The 21,791-nt window shown below is 46.1% G+C and overlaps 1 protein-coding gene across 10 annotated transcripts in view; it reads right to left on the bottom strand.

Annotated features, from left to right (window-relative positions):
- ZNF366 (zinc finger protein 366) overlaps window positions 1-21,791 on the bottom strand; it is a 69,448-nt gene that overhangs the window by 6,173 nt on the left and 41,484 nt on the right. For 5 of the 10 annotated variants that reach the window (XM_019801879.2, XM_034656333.1, XM_034656334.1 and 2 more), the window contains 4 exons: window positions 16,607-16,718; window positions 13,484-14,829; window positions 10,076-10,267; window positions 975-1,149 (listed from right to left, as the gene is read on the bottom strand). In XM_019801879.2, the coding sequence (XP_019657438.1) occupies window positions 975-1,149; window positions 10,076-10,267; window positions 13,484-14,815 (1,699 nt within the window). In that variant the 5' untranslated portion in view covers window positions 14,816-14,829; window positions 16,607-16,718. The remainder of the gene's footprint in view (window positions 1-974; window positions 1,150-10,075; window positions 10,268-13,483; window positions 14,830-16,606; window positions 16,719-21,791) is intronic. The other 5 variants (XM_011227608.3, XM_034656338.1, XM_034656339.1 and 2 more) reach the window with 1 other exon arrangement.

A 21,791-nucleotide genomic window follows, 5' to 3' on the forward strand; every position in this document is an offset into this window, starting at 1 on the left:
ACCAGTATCAGAAAACAGCAGTTCATAGGATTTTTTTGTTACATATACATGTGTCTGCTCTCCCCACACATAGACCTTCCAGGGAGCAAAGATGGTCTCACTTCTCTGGTCTCTTCGGCAGCACGTAGCGTGCTGTTCGGGATAGAGGTGCATTTCTGTTTGTTAAAGGACCACTGGATGAAGTAACTAAAGGGCAACATGCTGAATTTAGTGGATCAGGAACATAAACTCTTCACGGCCAAAGGCCCTGGGACTGAGAAAATGAAAGAGGCAGGAACTGTTTATCAGTTCAGTGAGGACTCAGTGGGGAGGCGGAGGCCCCGGCTCTGCATTTGGGCCCATTAGCCCTACCAAGCAGGAAAACTGTCCCTGGGTGCATCTGGTTGTGAACACGAGGAGACCTAGCCTGCTAGAGACACACTTCTGCTAATGCAGAGCTTACAGTCCTGTTTTTTAGAGAGGAAAGAAAAATCACATCCTTTAACAGCAGTGTGAGGAAAAGGATCCAGTAAAGTCTTTAGGGACAGAAAGGTCTCTGTTCAAATCTTGATTCTGCCACTTGTGAGTTGAGCAGCTTTGGGCAAATCAGTATCTTGAAGCCTCAGTTACCCCATCTGTAAAATGGGGGTAATAGAAGTTCCTCTCACCTTGAGTTGTTTAAAGATTAAAGGAGACAAGGCACCTGATGTGGTGTCTGGAGCAAAAACTAACAACAGTACTGACTAGCATCATTCTGATAGTCCAATTTCTCCTCTATAATTCACTTTTACGTACTGCCTTCAGATGTTACTATTGTATTTGTTATAGTAATATTATAAGCCTCTTCCTTCTCCTCTGCTATGGTCTTGAAAATTATAATCCCTTTTCAGTGATAGGAATTGCCCCCCAAAGTAAAGCCCCCTAAAACAAGTTCAGCTCCACTTTGTTATCCACTGGCCTCAGCAGCCTTGGGTGCTTCCTGGAAGAGTGATTACCTTGAGAATGGAGGCCCCGCTCCATGACCCCATGCTTGACTTTCATGTGGCGTGTCAGGTTCCCCTTTAGGGTGAATTTGCTCGGACAGTAGAGACACTTGAAGGGTTTGCTGTCGGAGTGCAGGTGCATGTGGCCCATTAGGTTGTGCATCCGGTTGAATTCCTTCCCACACAGCTGTCAGAAACAATGATGAGGATAAGACAGGTTAGTTGCGGTGGTGGGCCCTGCCCAGATGAACCCCCACCCGGGCCCGTGTGAGGATGGATGTACTTCTACCTTGTTCGGGTCTTGTCATTTTAAGCGGCCTCCAAGTGAAATGTCCCCAGTGACATCAGGGAGGGCCTGGATTGTGTCCAGGCTCAGAGGTGGGGCCGGTAGAGATGGACTCATGAGATAGTGTTCCTATTACACAGGGATTTTTAAACACAAGGCAAAACTTGCAAACCTATTACAGCTTCTTTTGAATGCAAGCTGTGGAAAAGGAGAAAGGCTGACCTGAAAAGCAGTGGCTCAAAGTGTGCTTCACTTTAATAGTAAGTGTGTGATTACTTGTTTAGTATTTATGGAGCATTATAACATGGAAGATACTGTCCAAATGCCGCGGAGTATCACATTTAATTCTCACATCAATCCCATGAGATGGGTGCTGTTATCACCCTCATTTTACAGATGGACAAACTGAGGGATTAAGGCACTTGGCCAAGGCACACATCTAACAGGTACTGGAGCTGGGATAAGGAACTCAGGCCACTAGACACCAGAGTCCACCCCACACCATCTGGTGTCCCCTCAATATAACCCTTTTGTTAGACTGTATCGTGCGATGCGTTTCTAATTTTTTAATTTGCTTATTTTGGGGATGGCTGTCAAAATTAGAAGGAACAAAGAGATCTAAAGGAAGGAATGTGTCTTCTCTGTAGGCAGAGATCTGAAGTACTGCAAATATTATCTCAGCTATAAAAAAGTAAACATGTTTTATTTGTTTCTTTCTGTCGTTTTGTCATTTATGTTTCCAACAAAGTGCAGATACATGATGGATCGGAACAGTGGTTCTCCAACTTCTTTTGAAAGAACTGAACTGCCTTTTTGAAGGCAATTCATGCAGATGCAGAAGGTGGAAAACAAAATCTGCTGCTCTGGGTGCTTTCCTTCCTTTCCTTGTCCGCAAGCTCTAGCAGAGCAGGGTTTGGAGAATCCATCCCTCCCCTGGCTGTGCTGGGAAGAACAGAAAGAAGGGTTTTCTGTCTGTGCTAAGGCTACAGTGTTAAAGAAGGACATCTCCCTTCACTCCCCAACCCCAGAGGCCCATGTCGTGAGGGCAGCGAGATGGGGGGAGAGATGGCTTGGAGAGAGGACTCAGGGTACAGTGTCCCCTGAGGCTGACACCAGTTTTCCTTTCTCATGGAGAGATATATCAGGGACACTGTTGGGGATTCTGGATTGAACATTTATTAACGAAGGCACTGTTTCCGTCAGGTGGCCTTGGAGGTGAGAGTTAAGCTGGCCCTGGAAGAATGGGTAGACCTAACAGTGACCTTGGGAGGTAAGAGGCAGCCAGCTGGGATGACAACTTTGTCACAGATAATCCACACATGGATAATGAATAATTGGTTCTGTATTTTTAAATGATTCATATTTGGGGGTTTTAAGTACTTTTTTCCCTTTTTACTTCCTTACTGGCAAGAATGAATTTGGCATACTGTGTCCCACACTCGGTATTCAGAGCACCTGCACACCACATTCATTTGGAAAAGGTGACCCAAGAGGGAAAAGGCTGAGAGTGTTGGTCTAACTTTAATGTCCTGGGGAGAAGCCCTATGTGTGGGATGGATACTTGCTTTCTTTTATTCTCAATAGAGACGATTTAGTAAGGTGAATCCGTCTGTGTCTCAGCTTTGCCCTTGTGTGGAAGTTCTGGTAGAGCACTACTTATTAGCTTAGCTTAGCTTATCCCCATCCTGGCTAAGGGAGAAAAAAGATTCGAATCTAGAGATTCTACATTACGTATTCCCAGTCATGAGTCGTTTTAGTAAAAGTATATCTCATTTGGTTTGTGGGATGTTTCCGGATTATTTGGAGTGAGGTTGCAGCAAAAGATCTGAAAACAGCACAAGCCCTGGGTGGTTAAGCACAAGACACGTGGGAGGAGAGGAGCTGGAGGCTGCAAAATTAGACTACTGCAATCGTCCAAGCTTGGATGGGTCTCATGGTAGTTTAAGCCGGACAGGACTGAAGAGATGGGTGCCTTCTGTATTTGACTCCTATAAAGGGGGAGCTTCTACTTTTAGTTATTATCTCTAATTGCTAAGGTATTAGAAACTGGACTTGTCTGATGAAAGGGTTTTTATAAAGGAGATGGAATTTTAACCTAACCTTGAAGAATGTATAGGGTGCCATTTGTTTTTGTTTTTGTTTTGATACAGAATAATTCTTCTTCATTAAGTATTTTCAGGCACTCTGTTCAACCTTAAACTATAGGCAACATAGTGATGACATTTGTGATAATGACCAACCATTTGTTGTTGCCACAGCTACTGCCACTTGGAGGTCAGACGGATCATGCAGTTCACCTGCCCCAAGGTCCCATCTCCCCTTCCCCTTCCCCACCCCACTCCTACCCCAACACACAGAGAGGTGTGCGTACATCAGAATGGCTACTGGTAAGTAATTTCCACATTCTTCCTTAGCTTTGGACAAGCCACATTTTATGATCCTTTAACATAGCCCAGTGTGTATTTTTCCACTGTTATGTTTTTCTGACTCAATTCATTCACTCCTGAACATCATGGGACATTTTTAATGGTACATAAGGATATCAGGACATTAAAATGATATTGTCCCCTGAACTCAAAGCATATGGCTTTGGGGAAGGTCCACTGTAGGGCATGTCTGGTCAGCTGTATTATCTGAGGGTGATCGGTAGAGGACACTTATTTTTGTGCTGTTGGTAAAATTTATTTTTTATATATCAGTGTAAGGATACTTCATGGTTTATGGTAGCCTATTGGTCCGACCAATGGAAAGCTTTTGCAGGGTTGGATGAAGGTGTGTCAACTATGAAAGATGTTTGGGGCACTAAAAGGAGCCCTAGGTTATCTTCTGAAATGCAAGGGCTACCATTCTTTTCTTTGTGGCCAACCTCAGTACCAAGCTCAGGGAAATCCATATAGTAACACTTAATAAATATCTAAGTATTTAGTTGGGGGAATAAACAAACAAGTCAGGAAAGTATCACTACCCCACAGAAAAATTCCAAAAAGCAGCCATCACCAAATCTCTTCCTTTCCCCCACTAAAATGTATATAACCCTGTACACAACTAGTTTGTAAACCAAAATCCCTAGTGACAGAAGGATAAGGACCCGAGGTACTTGGACACTATTCACATCTCTGTGGTAGGCACCCTTAGCTTCTTCCTTTCAACTTCTGATCCTTCCACAAAACCCTTTGGTCCTTATCCAGAATATCTGGCCTCTTCATCTTTCTCAGACCACCCTCACATGACAAGAGATGAGTATTGAAGATATTTTACGTCTATGAAATTCAGAGACCTCTCAGTCACTGCTCGTGAAGAGAGGCCAGAGAAAGTGAACTGGGTGAATTAAAGATGGCACCCTTGGGTGGGGTTTGAAACGTAAGCTCCAAAAAGAACCATTGTAGTAGAGAAGGGGAAGTAGACTGGAAGGAAGAAGAAGAGTTGGGAGAGATCACCAAAATGCTAGTTTCTTCTCCTGGGAAAAGCAGTCAGTCTATGTCAAGGCCCCCCTATAATCATGAGGTGTGAGGCTAAGAGCTTACCCAAGTCCAGACTTGCTGAATCATCTCCTGCCAAGGCCTACGGGGATTAAATTAGGGCAGCTGTTGATACAGGAAGCTACTGGAATGGTGAAGTCTCAGATTTCACGGTGCAGGTGGTCATCTCAACCAGTCTGCCCCTCCTGAACTCTCAATTGCTCTAATGAGGGGTATTCCTGTGCCTCTGACATTAAATCTCAGCTTTTCCATCAAGACCCACTTTTATGCCTACTTTTTAAAAGGAGGGGGACCTCAACATTTAATAGAAAATTGGAACAAATGTTTTGAACTGTCCGTTAAAAGTGGGTTGCACGGATCATTAGGTTTTGAGATAGAGCAGAGAGGTGATGGTGAAACCCCAGAAGGATAGAGAACTTGCTCCATTTTCTCTTCTACAAAATGTCAGCGATAATAATAGTTTCTTATGAAGGTTGTTGTAAGGATCAAATGAGATAATTCATGTAAAGGGCTTGCCAAATAGTAAGAGCTCAATAAATATTAGCTCTTATTATCATTATCATGTGCATAGTAGAGTCTTTTACATGCAGAAATAGAAAGATCTTTAGAGATAAGAGTGCTTTTTAAACCAAATTATTTGGAGGAAATGTTAAAGGGAGGATGAAGTAAGGAATGCTTTGAGTAAATACTTGCCAGGTCACTTGAGGCATATAGAAATGGAAAGAGTTGTGCCTGACCCAGCACTGAGAAATGTGGTTGGAAAGAGAAAATTCATCCTGAATGGCAGCCTTTGGGAGAGCCCTTTATGCAGCTCCCCGATCCTCAGCCCTTTCAACAGCTGGCCAGTGCCCTGTTCACTCATCCAAATTCTGGCCTCCTCGTGCCCCTTCTCTCCCTGTCCAGGGCCTGGAGGCACCTCAGGCCACTTCCCATAAGCTGCAGTGACAATGTGGACAGCCAGCGAAACCAAGAAGTCAGCTGCGTGCAGAGACTGGGTGATGGCAGCAGGCAGCCCTGGGCCAGAGGCCCACAGAGCCAAGAAGAGGCACGCCACTTCGTGCCAACCAGCCTAATCTGAGCCTGAGGATTGAGATGCACCAGGAAGCCTGTGTTTTCCTATTCTAAGAGAAAAGGTCAAAGAGCTGAAGCCTGCAGCTGAGGAGAATGGCCTCTGCTCAACTGCCCTTCCCTTACATTCTTCTCTCTCTCTCTCTCTCTCTTTTAATAAGAAGGGTGTTCCTTTCCTCAAAGGGAGAGAGAGGGAGGGAGGGAGAGAGAGACTGTAAACTGTCCAAAAGGACCGTGAGAAAACAGGAAGCTTTGAAAAGTACAAGAGAAAGCAAGATGAAATCTATTTGCAGGCGGGCCCCTGGGGACATGTGAGGCATTGTTAACCAGGCAGTTCATACAGCTATATCCTTCCTTCTGCTGAGGAGGGCTTTGCTGCCAAAGGCTGCTATCTGGTCACTGCCTTAACCCCCTCTGTGCCAGCCTGAGAGCTCTGACCCAAAGTTCTGGGCCCCTAAAAGTCCCCAGCCCGTTTGTCCCCCATGAGACATCCAAGAGCTGGAGCGGGAAGCAAAGCCACTGTGGCAAAGGTGGTGGGGACCCTTTCCAAGGAGACCTCATCCTCTTCTATCAGCTCTGCCCTCCGCCTTCAGGCCTCTGCCTCAGACGAGGCTGCAGATGACCTGGTGATTCATAACTTAGGCAGCTCCCGGCTTCACCCATCTCAAAGGAGAATTTGTCCCGGAAATTCTGGATGGCTGCTTTTCCTGGACAGGTTTCCCAAAGACGGCAGCTGGTTCTTTGCTATTATGGAGTGTGGCTGCTACAAGGATAGCATCCAAATCAACCCCTGCGTGCTTACGCAGAATCTGGGAAGCATATTTCTGAAACATGGCTTAAGTCTACAGGCGCAGGTCTTTGGAGATACTCCAGCTGGCTCTACGAAGCAGGGAGTCCAGAAGTGGAGCCAATAGCAAAAGAGCCCAGAAGGGCATTAATTTTTTTTTAAGAAAAAAAAAAAAATAGAATGGAAACCTTTCCTCTCCTCTAATTTTCCATCCTATTGTTAATGCTTAATCTCACAGTAAGCGAATGTTTCTGCTTGCTATGGACAGCTGTTTCCACTGAGCATGGGGCCAGAGAGCCAGTCCTTGTTGCAACAAGGGGAGGGGCTTTATGTTAGGAAGGATTTTTAGTGGTGAGAAACCCAAGAAAGTAGAACCTGTTAAATAATCTCCCCTTTTTACAAGGTTTTGGGTCAAAGAGACAGGGCTAACTCTTGGAGCATGACTGGAGCAAGGTCTGCCTCTTTTTCCAGCCGTGTCAATCATGTAAAGGGACATCTCCTCCCTGTTACCCACAATAAAGCTTGGGTTTAGTTTTCTGGGTGGCTTCTCCAACATCGCTACGCAGTCAGCCAACCACTCATCTCTGATGGGCTATGACTTTTGTAGCAGTGAGCAAATGGCCCTCCATTCCGTACCCAACTCCCAAAGTTCCATCAACCTCCACTCAGGGCCAGATTTCCAAGAATCCACAATGACACTGACAGGGAGCGAAGTCCACCGGACACCATCTTGAGATGGCCCATCTTACAGTGGGATCTGGAGCTAGTTTACAAACACACAGAGCCCTGTCACATACTCTGTAAACTCAGACATGCACTGAAATTCCTTTGAAGTGAAGAAGGGTGATGACACAAAGAGGACACCAAGCAGGGGAGCACTTGGCAGGGAGATGGGGAGAGGGAGGTGCTTCTGGCACCTCCTCAGAGGCAGAGGGCTCTTCAGTGAGGTGACTGACACCTGTCCTTATCTCAGAAATGTCTAAGAATGGAGAAGGGTCACCTGTTTGACAAAAATACCCTCCCACAGCCACTTATTTTTATTCTAATGATAGATACACTCTCCTAGGCGGCCTCCTGACCCATAGTGTGGTCTCCTAGGAAAACCTCCCCACCAGGCAAGGGTGGCCTTTACAGATGACTCATCCAGTTCCCGCAATAGGCCCATCTGCCACTGAAGAATATAAGCTACGCATCATCTCAGAGCTGGCATTTCATCCGGCAAGCGTCTCTTATGGAAGCTGGTGCTATGAGCATACATCCGGAGCCTAATCTGCTCTCAAGGAGAGGTCTGAACTACAGAGTGGATCCTGAGGTACCCATTGAACCCTGTATGGTGCACTATCACGGGGGTGGATGGAGGAGGAGGGGAGGCATAAAGCATCAGGGAAGGCTGGCTCACTGATCATTGGGCCCAGGCTGCACTATGATGCATGGTCTTCTGTGCACTCGTACCAGAGAGAACATTCTAAACCCTCAGATACCACCTGGTCCAAGAAATCCTCCAGGCCCCTCTGAGGCCCTTGATGTAGGCACACAGAACTGCCTCTGCATCCCCAGATCAACCCCAGCCTGCAAGCTCTCTTCCTGTATCAGCTCTGCTCCCTGACATATCCCTTGTCTCAGAGATATTTTCTGCCTGCTTTAACCACTACTGCTGGACCCGAACTGATGAGGTGGAAGCGGGAGTTGGTTGGATCGGACAGGCGTGGAAGGGATGGCAAGCATGGCTCCCTTCGTGGTTTAACAAGGTACGTGTTCGGCCACCAGTTGATAAGATAAAAAATACTTTTCATGCTCAAAGCCCAGGAATAAACTCAGCATAACGCATGGAGAGTGACCAACAGTGCCTGTTTGCACCCCCACTGTAGGTGACAGCAAACCCCTGGCAGGCAGGAACAGCTCTGTTAAAAGCAGAGGGCTCAAGTGGGAAGCAGAAAGGAAATTAAGGTGCCAAATGAGAGAGCAAAGAGGTGGGATATGGAATCCATAGGCTCATGCAACCAGGGCTGGTTTCATGGACGTGTGACCAGTACAGTCACACAGGCCCCAACTCAGAAGGGTCCTGAGTTTACCACCTTGAGTATCTTAATAATGTTTAAACAAGGGACTCACATTTTCATTTTGTACCAGGCACTATGAATTATGTAGCCCCGTCTGCATGTAGCTCCCTCCCCCTTCAGCTCAGATGACTCAAGATGGACATAAGTTGACTTTCAAACCACTGGGAACTTGAAGGAAAGGAGGGGAAACTCAAGTGGGTGGCAGGAAAGGGCTGGAGGGAGAAACCTCCCTCCCCCACCTCCAGAGAATGCTCATACAGGTCTAGGGAAGCTCTGGTTCCTGACCCCTCTCACCCCGTCCAGGAGTGGCCAACACAGGAAAGCAGTTAGCTTCACAGGGGGTTCCTTCAAGTGGGGAGGGGGGACAGGGGACATGCTGTAGAGGGATTAAAGCAGGAACAGCCCCTCGGATGGACAGAGCACACCATTGGGACCCCATCAGACCTGCAGTAACAGAGAGGCTCTAACTGAAGGTGTGATTCCCCTCTCCTTCCCCCTCAGCCCTCTCTTCACGATGGGGATGACACGTGCCGTACATTCCTTGAATTAAACTACCCAATCCTCCGCAAGATTCCTTCTCACTCTGGAGGTGGAGAAGGGAAACAATGTGGGTGGGGGGGACAGGAGGAGTGGGGAACAGCCTGGAAAGCCCAAGCATTTCTAAGTAATACCAGTCATTGCCTTGAGTTTTACAAATCTCCAGCTCCCATGTTATCTCTGCTGATAAAATAAAAATCCAACCAGGTTAACCTGATACAGACAATTTAATGAAGATGCTCGATCCTTGCACTTCATGGTACTTAGGAACAAATGAGAAACACTTCAGATGACTGTGCTCACAGTTATTCCTTGACCCAAACAAGCATTTCTAAAGTCATCGGAGGGGCTAACCTCAGAATCTCTTTCATCCTGCCTGGAAGACCTGCCCTCAAATTACACGGCTCAGTCCAAGTGTCAGGAGGGCAAACAGGGGTGGTATGAGAAGGGAGGGGGCAATACTAAAAGCCTCTCTGACTCCTTTTTCTATTCTACTCATTGGCTTGTAAGGAGAAGAAGACTATACCCGATTGTTCCTTTCTGGAATGGGAATTCTCCACATCACCTTCATCCTTTAACAACCTCATTCCCCAAATGGGCCTTCCATCCTCAGACTTCCCCTACTGGCTGCCTCCTTCCCTGCACACTCTGATTCCACAACGGGACAAACAGGGCAGGCTTCTCCGGGACCAGCAAAGGGCTGGTGTGAGCACAGGTGGTGCAAAGAGGAACTGAGCAGCAGATGGGCCTGAGGTTGGCCAGAGACCTACTCTGAGCCTTGCTGACCCCGCTGATGAAACATAGTGGGAAGTTTCCTGGAGACTGTCCCCCATAGGGCGTTAGCACAACCCTCTGAGTCCTAGCATCCACATCCCTCCAGGGGGCCCACTGCTCACCTTGCATTTGAAAGGCTTCACGTCAGAGTGGACGATCATGTGTGCTTTGAGGGTCTGTTTCTGCACAAAACTCTTGTAGCAGAGGTGACACTGGTAGGCGCGAATGTTGGTATGGATCAGCACGTGTCTCTTCATGTTGGCCAACAGAGTGAACTCCCGCCCACAAATCCCACATTTGTGCTCCTTCACACCCTGGAGGGAAGCAAGATTCCAAAAACGCTGTGGTTAGCAGGTAACATGCTTTCATCAGAATTATAGTCTTCATTCTTCTTCGCCACTCAAGTCCGTGAAGAGCTTGGTGACAGATGTTGAGTCCCAAATGGTGTGGCATTAGCCTTGTTAACTGTTGTTTTCTTGAAAAGTGTTGATTACATAATCTTTTTTGTTTTCTGAAAACCATGAACTAAGCCAGACCCTTAGAGGAAAAGAAAGCTGCTGCTCTTGTTCCTGCTGCTACAGGGGTTAATCCTACAGTAACAGTTCTGGGGATTAATAGGATTTTGGTAAGAGCACTGTGGAATGATATGTGAAATGAGTCTATAATCCACCTTTCATGATAATGAAAAAATAAACCCTCCTCAAGTGATAATATCATTTCTCATATGAAAATCAAGGTTTTCTTGCATCCTCATTAATGGACTTGAAAATCGCAGATGAACAATTCATATCCACACTTAGATAAATTACAACTTGATAATCACCTCTTGCAATAGTCTCCTGGGCTCCCACAGGTCACAGTGACCTCTGTGTGATTTGGCTATGGTGCCTCTGCTCAGCTAGCTTCTGTCCTATAGAGAAATTTGGCAGAGGACAGCTTTCTGAACTAGAAAACAGGACAGAAGTAGACTTTCTACTTTCCTCGCTATTTATGGAACAGAGTTTGAATACTTAAGCATCAATGCCCTCAATTGAAAGCACTCCCAGGGACTCATAGCAGAAGTAGAATATTAGCTATTCCTGACTCACCAGTGCTTTCCTGAAAAGGCCTTTGCAAGCCATCTTAACACAGAATGACTTTTCAGAAGGACAAGAGAACCGTGGCATTAAAACTAAGGTTGTTACAGGATTATAACAAGTTGTTTAGCTAACAACTGTATCTTATAAAACACATATTATCTGGTATCCATAGTGACCTAGGGAGAGAAGAGTTCCAAGTTTAGCTCTGAGTCTCTCTGCCTATATGTCCATTTCTTTAATGTGGGACATGATAAGAAAATATCACTCCTCAGTTTTGGTGAGCCCATGGCACCCAAGGGTGAGTCCAGGACTCTGCCTAGCCATTTATTGGCTAACTTTAGCCAAGTCTCATGGCCTCTCCTGGTGATGGCTCCCTCATCTCAAGATGTGGTGGTGGCTCATGAGAATCAGGGACTCTTTCCAGCTGGAATACTCTTTGAGTCTAGATGATTGTAGGTGAGTCTGAATTTATGCGAACAAAGAGACCTAAATTTTAATGCCCTCCTAAGAAGATGAATTTTAACAGTGTGTTGCATATTCATGCCTTGAGTTTAAAATTTTGAAATTAATAAAAATTATGTTCTTGATGGTTTTAAACATTACTTCAGCATCTTTCTTCTCAAGATTGCCTCTACACTTGTCTATGATTCTGTTGTCCTGCGACCAAAGAGAAGAATCTACTTATCAATGTTTTTGGAATTCTCTAAAGAGAATTCTGTGTCCCAAGTAAAATTCACATGTAGGCTGGCCTAGAACTCAAGTGAATGGAAGGCTGGATACAACTTGGGGAACAAAGGAAGCGACTGTGTCACTAACAGGATCAGTGAAATCACAAAGAGGAGCCCGTGAGGGTTGTTAGGAGTGAGGGGTGGACAAGGGGAACACTTGACAGTAGCATTCAAGAGCTGGAGTCCCAGATTCTCGGTGACTGCCCCATGCTTCAGTGCCTTCTGCAAATCTGGAGTAGAGATACCTGCAGGTAGCTCTTAGAGTTGTTGAAGAGGATTAAATGAGAAGTAAAGCAGCTGGTACACAGCAAGTGTTCAATAAATACTACCTCTCACTGTTTGCTGACACTGTGAATTAAAATGCGTTTTGTTTCCTAATTCAAATGAGACATTTCAGATACCAGGTTGTTTTGTCCATTTTTAACTTCATTTTCTCCTATCTTACAGAATTTTTATATGTTCTAAAATGCATCTTTGACTCCTTTTCCACACATGTAGGAGCCCCTAAAATCAGCCTATGGTCCCCTTCGTGGCTGAATCTCAGTACCACGTTCTTTGTTGAACCTGCCAGAGAGGAGTTTCCTGCCAAATGCAGGCGCCTCCTCTCTGGATGGTATCTACAGGTGCCTTTTGTAGGACAGGAGCTGTTTGTGTACTACCCACAAGGCAGCCACACATTTTATCTCTGCTGCAGAGCCAAAAAATGCCCACATTGTGCCCTAACCTATCAAATGAAACCCATTATGCCAGAGTAGAGATGTTATATTGGCTGGGCAGTCTTCTGCTAACCTTTCTGAATTAAAGAGTGCTTTAGAAACTTTGGCTTATTAGGAGTCTCTCCTGCCAGGAAAACCACTTGAGGTCAAAAGTGTGAGTGGAGAGGTCAGTGGGGCAAAGCTCCCCTTTCGGAAGCTCAAAGGAGACCTAAGTCAGCTTAGTTGGGTAAGATTTCAGGGACACGACTGGGGCCTTGCCTTAGTATATCCTGCATGGCTCCAGAGCTCTGGTTGCAAACTAGGCTGAACTTTGATCCTTGGGCCAGTATTTCCCCTTAAAGACCTGAGCCCAGGGGAGATAAAACCAAAGAAAACAGAAGGATGCTCTTTCACTTCCCACAAAACAAACCACAGGGCACTGCACCCAACTAGCCAAAGGCTCTACTACCCAAAGGACAGGCCTTGCTGGACCCAGAGCCATGTGCATATGAAGCAGTTCTCACAGCTGAGGGAGAAAACGACCCAAAACAGCCACTGCTTCGGCAGCAAAGGACCAAGAGAAGTCTCTAGAAGAAGGCTCTGAATAGTATATCCCGGGCACAGAGCCGGTCTTGGGTAAATGAGGTCTAACGACACACTCCTGCTAGTGCCTTGGATGAGGTTTCCAGAAACCGAATTTCAGGGGCTGTAGGAGGCTAAGAAGCAACAGGACAAGGAACTGTTGTTTCCTTTGGCCTTCCTCACCCTCCTTTCCGAACTGGCCACATTCTTTATTTCGAGGCCCGTCTTAGACGCTAGAAGGCTGGATAGCAAAGGACTTGCTTGCTGCTCTCCTCAGCGCCCCTCATTTCAAGGCGAGGAAGGAGGGGAGGACTCAGGGAAGCAGCCCCCCTGGACAAGGTTGCCCAGCCCTCGCGTCCCAGGTGCACCGTGGCCAAGGTCTCCTGGCCCCGCCCCCGCAGGGCTCTGCGCCTGCTCCCCAAGCTCCCGCCCCCCGGCCGCGGTACCTTGTGGGTGAGGGAGTGCTGCTTGAGGTGGTGGGGCTGCACGAACTCCATGCCGCACTCGGAGCAGATGTAGGGCCGGATGTCCTTGTGCTTCATCATGTGGTTCTGCAGCTGGCTCGGGTACTGGAAAGTCTTGTCGCACTCGGAGCAGCTGTACTGGATGGGGCCCCGGTGCGTGGTGAGGTGCCGCTTCAGCTGGGCCAAAGTGGGGAAGTCGAGGCCACACTCCACACAGATGTTCTCGCGCCCACTGGCGTGCTTGGCCTCGTGGGCCTTGAGCTCGCTGGGGTAGGCGAAGCCCCGGCCGCACACGCGACAGTTGTGCGGCTTCACCTCGCTGTGCTGCATCATGTGGCGCTTCAGGTGGCTGGTCTGCGTGAAGGCCTTGTGGCACACCTGGCACTTGTGGGGCCGTGTGCCCTGGTGCGTCAGCATGTGGGTGTGCAGATGGCTGAGCTGCTTGAACAGCTTCCCGCAGCGGGTGCACGCATGCGGCTTGATCCCGCTGTGGCCCAGGATGTGGGTGACCAGGTTGTACTTGGAGGTGTAGGACTTCTCACAGGTGGGGCACTGCCAGCGCTTCTGCGCCCCGCCCACGTCCACGTAGTAACTGTCGTCGATGCGCACGTTCACGTCCACCCTCTCCACCTTCTGCTTGGTCTCCTCGCTCTCCCGAGGCTCGGCTTTGCGCGGCAGCAGCGCTTCGGGGGGCTGCTTGGGCAGGAAGGTGTGCCGGCTGAAGGGGAAGGGGGAGGCCGAGGGCATGAAGAAGGGGAACATGAGGCCCGGGGGGACCTTGGGGTAGTAGGGGTAGGGCGTGGGCAGGAACGGAGCGGGGGTCGGCTGGGGCCACACGGCGCTGGGCTTCACGGGCTCCTGCTTGACGGGCTTGCCGCCCAAGTGTTCTAGGGTGCGGTAGAACTGGAAGCCCACGTTGCACAGGTCGATCATTTGCGAGTCATACTTGGGGCGTGGGGGCTGCGGGAAGAGCAAAGAGAGATTCGGAGCGCCGTGGTTTTTGCTCTCCTCAGAGTGGAGGGCGAGAGGGGCTTCTTCCGCAGGGTGGTTATAGGGCATCTTGGTGGGCATGCTCTTCCGTTTCCGAGACCCTCCTCCTTCGAAGACCCCCGGGAATCCATCTAGGTGTCCCGGAGGAGGTTCATACCGAAATTGGGAAAAAGGCCCCCGGAGAGCTTCTGGGAAGGGGTGTCTTTGGGGAGCTTTCCCTCGGGAAACCACTGGCTGCAGGCAGTGGGGAAAGGAGGGGGCTCTCTTCACACCCAAATTGAAATGCACATCCTCATCTTTGATCATCTTCATTTCCTTCTGCATTCTTGGCAATTTTCCTTTAAAGAGAAAGAAACTGTTTAAAAAAGAGTCCCTTTTTTTCCCCGAAGGGTTCTGGCTAGATATCAGTACTAATTTATGAAGAGTGATGCTTGTTTAATACTGACCCTCACTTATCCTAGGACTGTTTGGAGTATCACTGGTTTCCCCGTCACCTTACAGACCTATTACTAACGCGTAAAGCCCTGGCCTCCTGCAGTGGGACCCTAGAGGTCCAGTGCAAATCCACAAACACAATCTTAGCTGGGGGTTGGGGGGGCGTTGGAGTGCACTGGATTGAGAAGAAACCTGGGAATTCAACCAGCCATTGTGCCCACTTAAGATGAGAGTACAAAAAAAAAAAAAAAAAGAAAGAAAGAAAGAAAAGGAAAAAAAGAAAAAAGAAAATTGAGGGTAGCAAGGCCCAGATAGATGAAGTGGCATGCTCAAGCCCACAGCACTCAGTGCAGGAGTCAGAACGGGGATGCATTCTGATGTGGGTTTTCATCCTGAGATGGAATTGTCATCTGCTAGTGGTGACTTACATGTGTCTTTGGGGTTGTTTCTGTTCTGAAGGAACCAATTTCCCCTGCCCCTCCCTGTCTTGGGGGCCTTTGCTGCTGGGGGATGGGGAGTATTCAAGTCCACGCAGGTGAAGAGATTTGTCTGCTTAACTTGGATCTCAGATTTTCTGAGTTACCCACTCCAAGCAAGGTGTGCTGCTGGGGTGTATCAAATGGATGGGGTCAATGTGATTAATAAAGGCTAAAAGCCAATGTCACAAAGTCATCTTGGCAACTTATGCAATTTCTTTTCTTTTTTTAAATTTTATTTATTTGAGGGAGAGCGAGTGTGAGCAAGAGAGAGCACAAGCCAAGGGAAAGGCAGTGGGAGAAACAGACTTCCCGCTGAGCAGGGAGCCCAATGCGGGACTTGATCCCAGGATCTTGGGATCATGACTTGAGCCGAAAGCAGAGGCTTAACCATCTGAGCCACCCAGGTGCCCCAACTTCTGCATTTTCGTCTTCCACCTGGAGCAACCTCAGGTGAAAATTTTGAAGACTGAATCTCTAAAACTGCGCTTGTGTCTCCTCTTTCACAGGTGTAAGCATAAAGCTTGGCTTTCGGTGAGTCCTGAGGTGCATGACATTTCCTTGCTGAGCCGGTTACTGCATCCTGGTGGCTACATCAGGTATGTGTGGGAGAGCCTGTGGGCTGGAGTCTAAACCAAGGGCTCTGCTTCCCTTCACATGTCTCCTTGCCATTTTTCTACACTCCTCATGTGGATAGTGATAGAAAGAGCCAAGTGGCTGACTCCACGTTTCCAGTGAGGGCCCTTTGTACACAAGTCCTCTGAGCTTGAATGGGATGCTTAGGGCCTTGGCCCTGTGAGAATGGCTACATGCTGAGCAATGTAGGGTGAGGGTCCTAGGGGTCAGAGGGCCAACAGCTTCTAGTGATTTTCTTCAGTCTTTGATGAAGCAAATGCAGATTTGCAAGGACCTGGATATTCCCACATGTGTCTTCATGAGAGGTTTGAAAACTGTAGCACAATTAAAACAAAATAGGCCTTTTTATATTGGATTACCAATTCCATACACAGACTATCCAACTGAGAGAAAAAATATGTGCCTTTATCATATGAATATTGGGGCATTACTTAAAACTGTTATATAAAATCATCACAAAATGAAAAAATAATGTCTATTAATCTTTGCTTTGTATTTATGTGGTGGGAAGATAGCCCTGGTTTGTCTTCTTTCCATGGATTTGGGGCTTAGTAATTAAGAGCAAGACCTTGCTTGTTTAGCAGAAGGAAAGCTCAGCCCTGTGTCCCATCTTTCTTCTGCTTCTTCCTAAAATTGTTACCGATAGGTCTTCTACCACTGCTGACTCAAGGACCAGGCACCTGTAAGGAGGTGAAGAGAACAGGAGGAGAATGAATATCTAGCTTTATGAGCTCAGAGAATGCTGCTCTGCTGTTGACAACACCGGGGCAAGGATGGAGAGGGCAGAGGCTCTTGGATGGTTTTCCATGTTTACTAGGTCTCGCCTTGCTCTCAGCAGGTCCTGATCCCTGAATTCACATGCAGTTATAGAGGGTGTGGTGGACCCTGATCTGAGATTTTGTTGCTTCTATAAAGATAATTGGCTTTCAGATAAAGTTAATGTGTCCTATTGAAATAGAGGGGGGAAGTGGCAGCTCCTTTCTCTGAACTTCATTTTGGCCATGGTTGGTTATATACCCTTTGTGGAGAGAAGATTCTATTTGCAAAAAGGCTACTCAGACTGGAGACAACAACTCCAGGCTACATATGACTGTAGCAGACCATGGCAGAGCCCATCCAAGTGCAGACTGGTTCTGTCTGTTTTATTCTGATCTGATTTAAAGAGGCAATGATTCCTATTTCATATTAGAGGGCTTGACTGGAGAATTAGTAAAAAAAAATAAAAATAAAAAGGGGGGGTGGGAGAAAGAGAGAAAGAGATACAGGCAGACATATAAGAGTATGGACCAGAATTTACTGAGTTTTTAATGTATTTTATTATTAAGAAGGTATTAGAAAATGCATGGCTAGTGATGTCTGGTGTCTTTATACCACGTGTTACATCTTATACTTCCACTTACGTGGAAATGAATGTTATCACTAATTTTGAAACAAAAGGTGTTTGGTATATACACATTGTTATTGTCTTTGTTTAATATTTTTGTTTTTAGTTGTGACATAGTCTAATTAAGTCACTTTACTGTATTAGAAGTGACATTTTTAATACAATACTAATTTCAAAAGCATATTTATTTTCAGTGTTTGCATTTTATCACCATCAACCTAGTAAGGCAAAGAAACATTGTTGAACAGAGATGATGTGTTTTTAAACATCAGTGGCAGAATTGTGTCCCCAAATGCAGAGATTATCCATATGTACATTTTCATTTCCTCCCTATTTTAATATTATAATTTCCCCCAATTTCTGACTTGTGTGTATACACAGCCCACCCCTAAAATAATAGTGTGCCTGTTCTAGAATAAAATCATTAATTCAGGAGCTTTAAAAGGCGTTGAGATCTGTCCACGAACATTTTCCCAGAACTTTAAAACAGCAGTCCCTTCTGCGTAAAGATCTTAAGGGACACTGCCAGTCCCTACAGAGGTCAAGGAGAACTGGATTTGCTTCCTCTCGGCTCTCTTGAGAGAGAAATCAGCTGTAGCTGCTGCTAGTTATTAATATCCCTGTCTTCTGAGCACAGGGTGCTAAGGAGAAGCCCTAAGGGGTAAAAGAAAAACACAAAAAGCAAACTCACTGGGGATGGGGAATGTTGAAGGGAAGAACAGGGAAAGGATGTCTTCCCCAGGAGGTAATTTATCTTGAAATCAGTCAACTTAAAACTCTGAGTGACCTCTACAAAAATATTAACAAACTCCTAGAAAACCTCAATGTGTGCCACCCCCAGACTCCCCTCTATTTCTAAGAATAAGCCTGCAGGCATCCATGGCAGATAGAGATTCCTATTCACATGGCAAGAGAGATCTCAGAGCCTCAGTAATCTTCTTGGCCAAGGGCAGTGGGTGGGGGAGCTGCAGGCCCTCCCCTGGCCAGTAACCCGTAGCTTCTCCCAGAAAACTGTCATGTCGTAAGACTGTTCCCCACCAGCATGAGCAAGACAATATGCAAAAAAAAAAAAACCCTGAAATTGTAAAGTAACCACCTATGGGATAGTTTGGAGCCTTGCTTTGGAGGCTGAGGGTCTGGATTTGAATTCTTTGTGTTAGCAGCTGTGAGCAACTGAGCAAGTTAATTTTGGGGCTCAGTTTCCTTGTCCAGGCAATCGGGGTTGGGATACCCCCAGTGGGTTGTTGGAAACTTAAAATAGAGCGTGTATGTGAAAGTGTGTTAAACACTAGACAGCGTGGTGCTCTTGAGGGTTAAGAAAGAGTGGCCAGGAGCGGAGGATTGCTGTCATGATTAATAGATGGATGCTGACTGAGAGCATCTCTCTTTTCCAAGCTGAAGCTCTTGGTCAGCCTCTGTGTCTCTGCTTTGCAGGTCAAAACATAGACTTGACTCATTCACCCTGAGTCGGTCTTGTCACAGCAGTGGATATGAACCATACTAAAAGAGGCCAGTGGGTGAGGCCAGGACATGTGTATTCATTCAGTGTGGAGATCAACATTGAGAATACTCCCCCATCCCTTCTCTATCCTTTCCTACTATGGAGATGGCTCTGGGCCTACATTAATAACAGATGGCTTTGGTGAGTGGAAACAAAAGGGATTGGGGAGTCTTGTAAGCTATTTCAGCCAGGCTATGGGAAGCTGAAGGATTGCCCCCAGTCAGATATCAGAGGTCACCTTCCCAGAGACAGGAGGACCTGTTTGTCAAAACCCAGGTCTCAGAAACTTAGGACAGTGCTGAGCCAACAGTGGCAAACTGACTCTTGCAATTCCTGCTAGACTGTGATGGTAGGGACTGGGTCTGTTTTGTCCACCGCTGCATTTCCAGTGCCCAGCATGGTGCTTGACACAGAGCAAGTGCTCAATAAAGTGCTGTGGATGAGAGAAGGAATGAAAATCTCCTGTTTTTAAAGTCTCCACATGGAACTTTTAAATGTGTACTTTTATCTTACTTTAGACCGCAGATGACTTTTTGAGACATCCCTAATTAGAGCATGAGCACTCTCATAAACTCTCAGGTAGCTATTGTGCGAAGAACTTGGTATATACACCTTGTGTGTGCTATTGCTTACCCTCCTCAGTTTCCAAGGGCTGCGTTCTCTGCACTGATCGGCAAATCGGGGTAAGCCCTACATCCTGGCTATTTCCAGGATGCAAAGTATATGGAAACGAATGCCAGGGAGCCATCCTCAAAGTGCCACAAGGTTCTGCAACCCAGTTGGAAAACAGATGCCTGAAAAGGCCAACAGGCAACAGTGAGTTGAAAGACCCTTAGGGGTGCCTTAGTGGCTCAGTCAGTTAAGCATCCAACTCTTGATCTCAGCTCAGGCCTTGATCTCAAGGGCATGAGTTCAAGCCCTGCATGGAGCCTATTTAAAGAAAGGGAGGGGGACCTGGATCAAGAAAGTGAAACATAGACCAAGACTAAGTAGTCACCCTGCACTCTTACAACCATAGGAGATGTTTGGAAAGGTAGTAGCCGTCCACCTTTTGTAGTGTGAGGTAAAGGTGGAGGCTTAGAATAATCATAGATTTTCATTGCTGTGGGCAGAGAATGTCCCTGACTTTCTTCCTATACTCAATCACCAAGGCAAATAGACTGTAAGTCAGGAAGCAAATAGTTTGAGGAGGAAAATATTGGGTTGATGTGTTAGAAAAATCTGGGACTTAAGATGTCTTCTTTCACAGGTATTTTCCACAAGAGTTAGTGATGAGGAAATAGGGAATGAAAGGATTTTAAAAACAAAAATAAAATCTCCTTTCAAACCATAAGGACCAATTAGAAATACAAGGCCTAAGATGAAACATTTAGTTTGGGGAAAAAAAATTCTTCTAATAATGCCCTTTAATCAGGAATTCACCTACTGCACCAAAATATAAATATTCCCCAGATAAAATTACTGGTATTTTGTGGTTCTCACTTGAATCGAAGGTCATTCCAGTAAATGGTATCAGAAGAGTCATGGTGAGTCAGCATGCCAGAGGCAGATCTGCTTATCTTGACTCCATAACACTGATTTTTATTCATCCTGAAATTCATGGAAGAATATTCGCTCACATTCTTTATTCCTTGAAGATTTCCTCATTTCATTGGAAAATGTTGCATCTTACTATTGGAGACAGTGGCTTTCCATTTAATTTGAGAGAGTGGCACCTTCTTATGTGGCCTACCTGCAGCTCTGCTCTCCACAGAGATGGAAGCATGGAGGAGGTGGGCGTCGAGGAGACATTTAAGAATAAACAACAATGCTAAGAGAAGCAAAGGGTAGCGAGTTGGAGGGAAGGTACCAGGAAGGCAGGATGGGAGATACATGGACTGATTACTAACGTCTCTCTGTTCATACACGAAGATTTTGTTGTAACGTTCCTCCAAAGTGGGATTTTATTGGATCACCTGGTTCTTTGTGAATTTTGGATAACAAAATGAGACTTCGAATCTTAGAATTAAACATTGTAATAATGGAACATAATTGTCTTAATATATATGTAGTTGTATTGCTGAGTTCTTCATCTGTATATATTTGGCAAATTATGATTCAGTCTTGTATCCCTGTAGTTGGCAGGAATAGAAGGGTCTCTGTATGCAGTTGGCAGAAAAGGCGATATGTTCTAAAGAAAGGAATGGTCTGCCTTGTCACTCCCTGGATTAGGGGTATACATAAGAAGAGGTAACCAGATACCTGGTAGCAAGACCCCAGGTAGGGCCCTTCTGGATGGCCTTGTGGCCCTATTTAATTTATAAACCCAAATTCCTCCCATTTTGTTATAAAAAGTAATCTGTCAGCCCACAGCATGGTGGTCAGAAAATATTAATTGGTGATAAGACCTATTTACATGTAAAATAGTTAATCGAACTCATGTAATTTTTAAGTTCCTAAATATCACCAAGACACAAAGTCAGGTTTAGTTTTTCATTGTTTAGATTGTCCATGCTGAGTATGCATGCACACCATATATTTTATATATACGCTAAATAGGTCTTACTAAAACAGCAACAGATTCAGCTACTAACTTGCATAGATTAAATAGATGTGGGGAAAACAATAAATAAATAAAGGTAGGTTTCATTTAGGAGAGTGCTTGGTGCCTAAGTCAAGTTTTTGGAAAGCAGGAGTGAATATAATTACTTGAGCCCTGGAACAGCTGCTAGGGTGTTGGGGTTATCTCTGCCCTTGTGACCCATTTAAAGGAAGGAAATGAACTGGAGATGTGACTTAGCAGTTTTCTTTCCCACCACTGAGAGCTAATATATCTCTTGTGGTTGGAGCTATAACTGGAATGGTAGAATTTTTTCCTACTTTCTTTTG

The sequence above is a fragment of the Ailuropoda melanoleuca genome, chromosome 3 (assembly GCF_002007445.2).
Source record: "Ailuropoda melanoleuca isolate Jingjing chromosome 3, ASM200744v2, whole genome shotgun sequence".
Taxonomy (NCBI): Eukaryota; Metazoa; Chordata; class Mammalia; order Carnivora; family Ursidae; genus Ailuropoda; species Ailuropoda melanoleuca.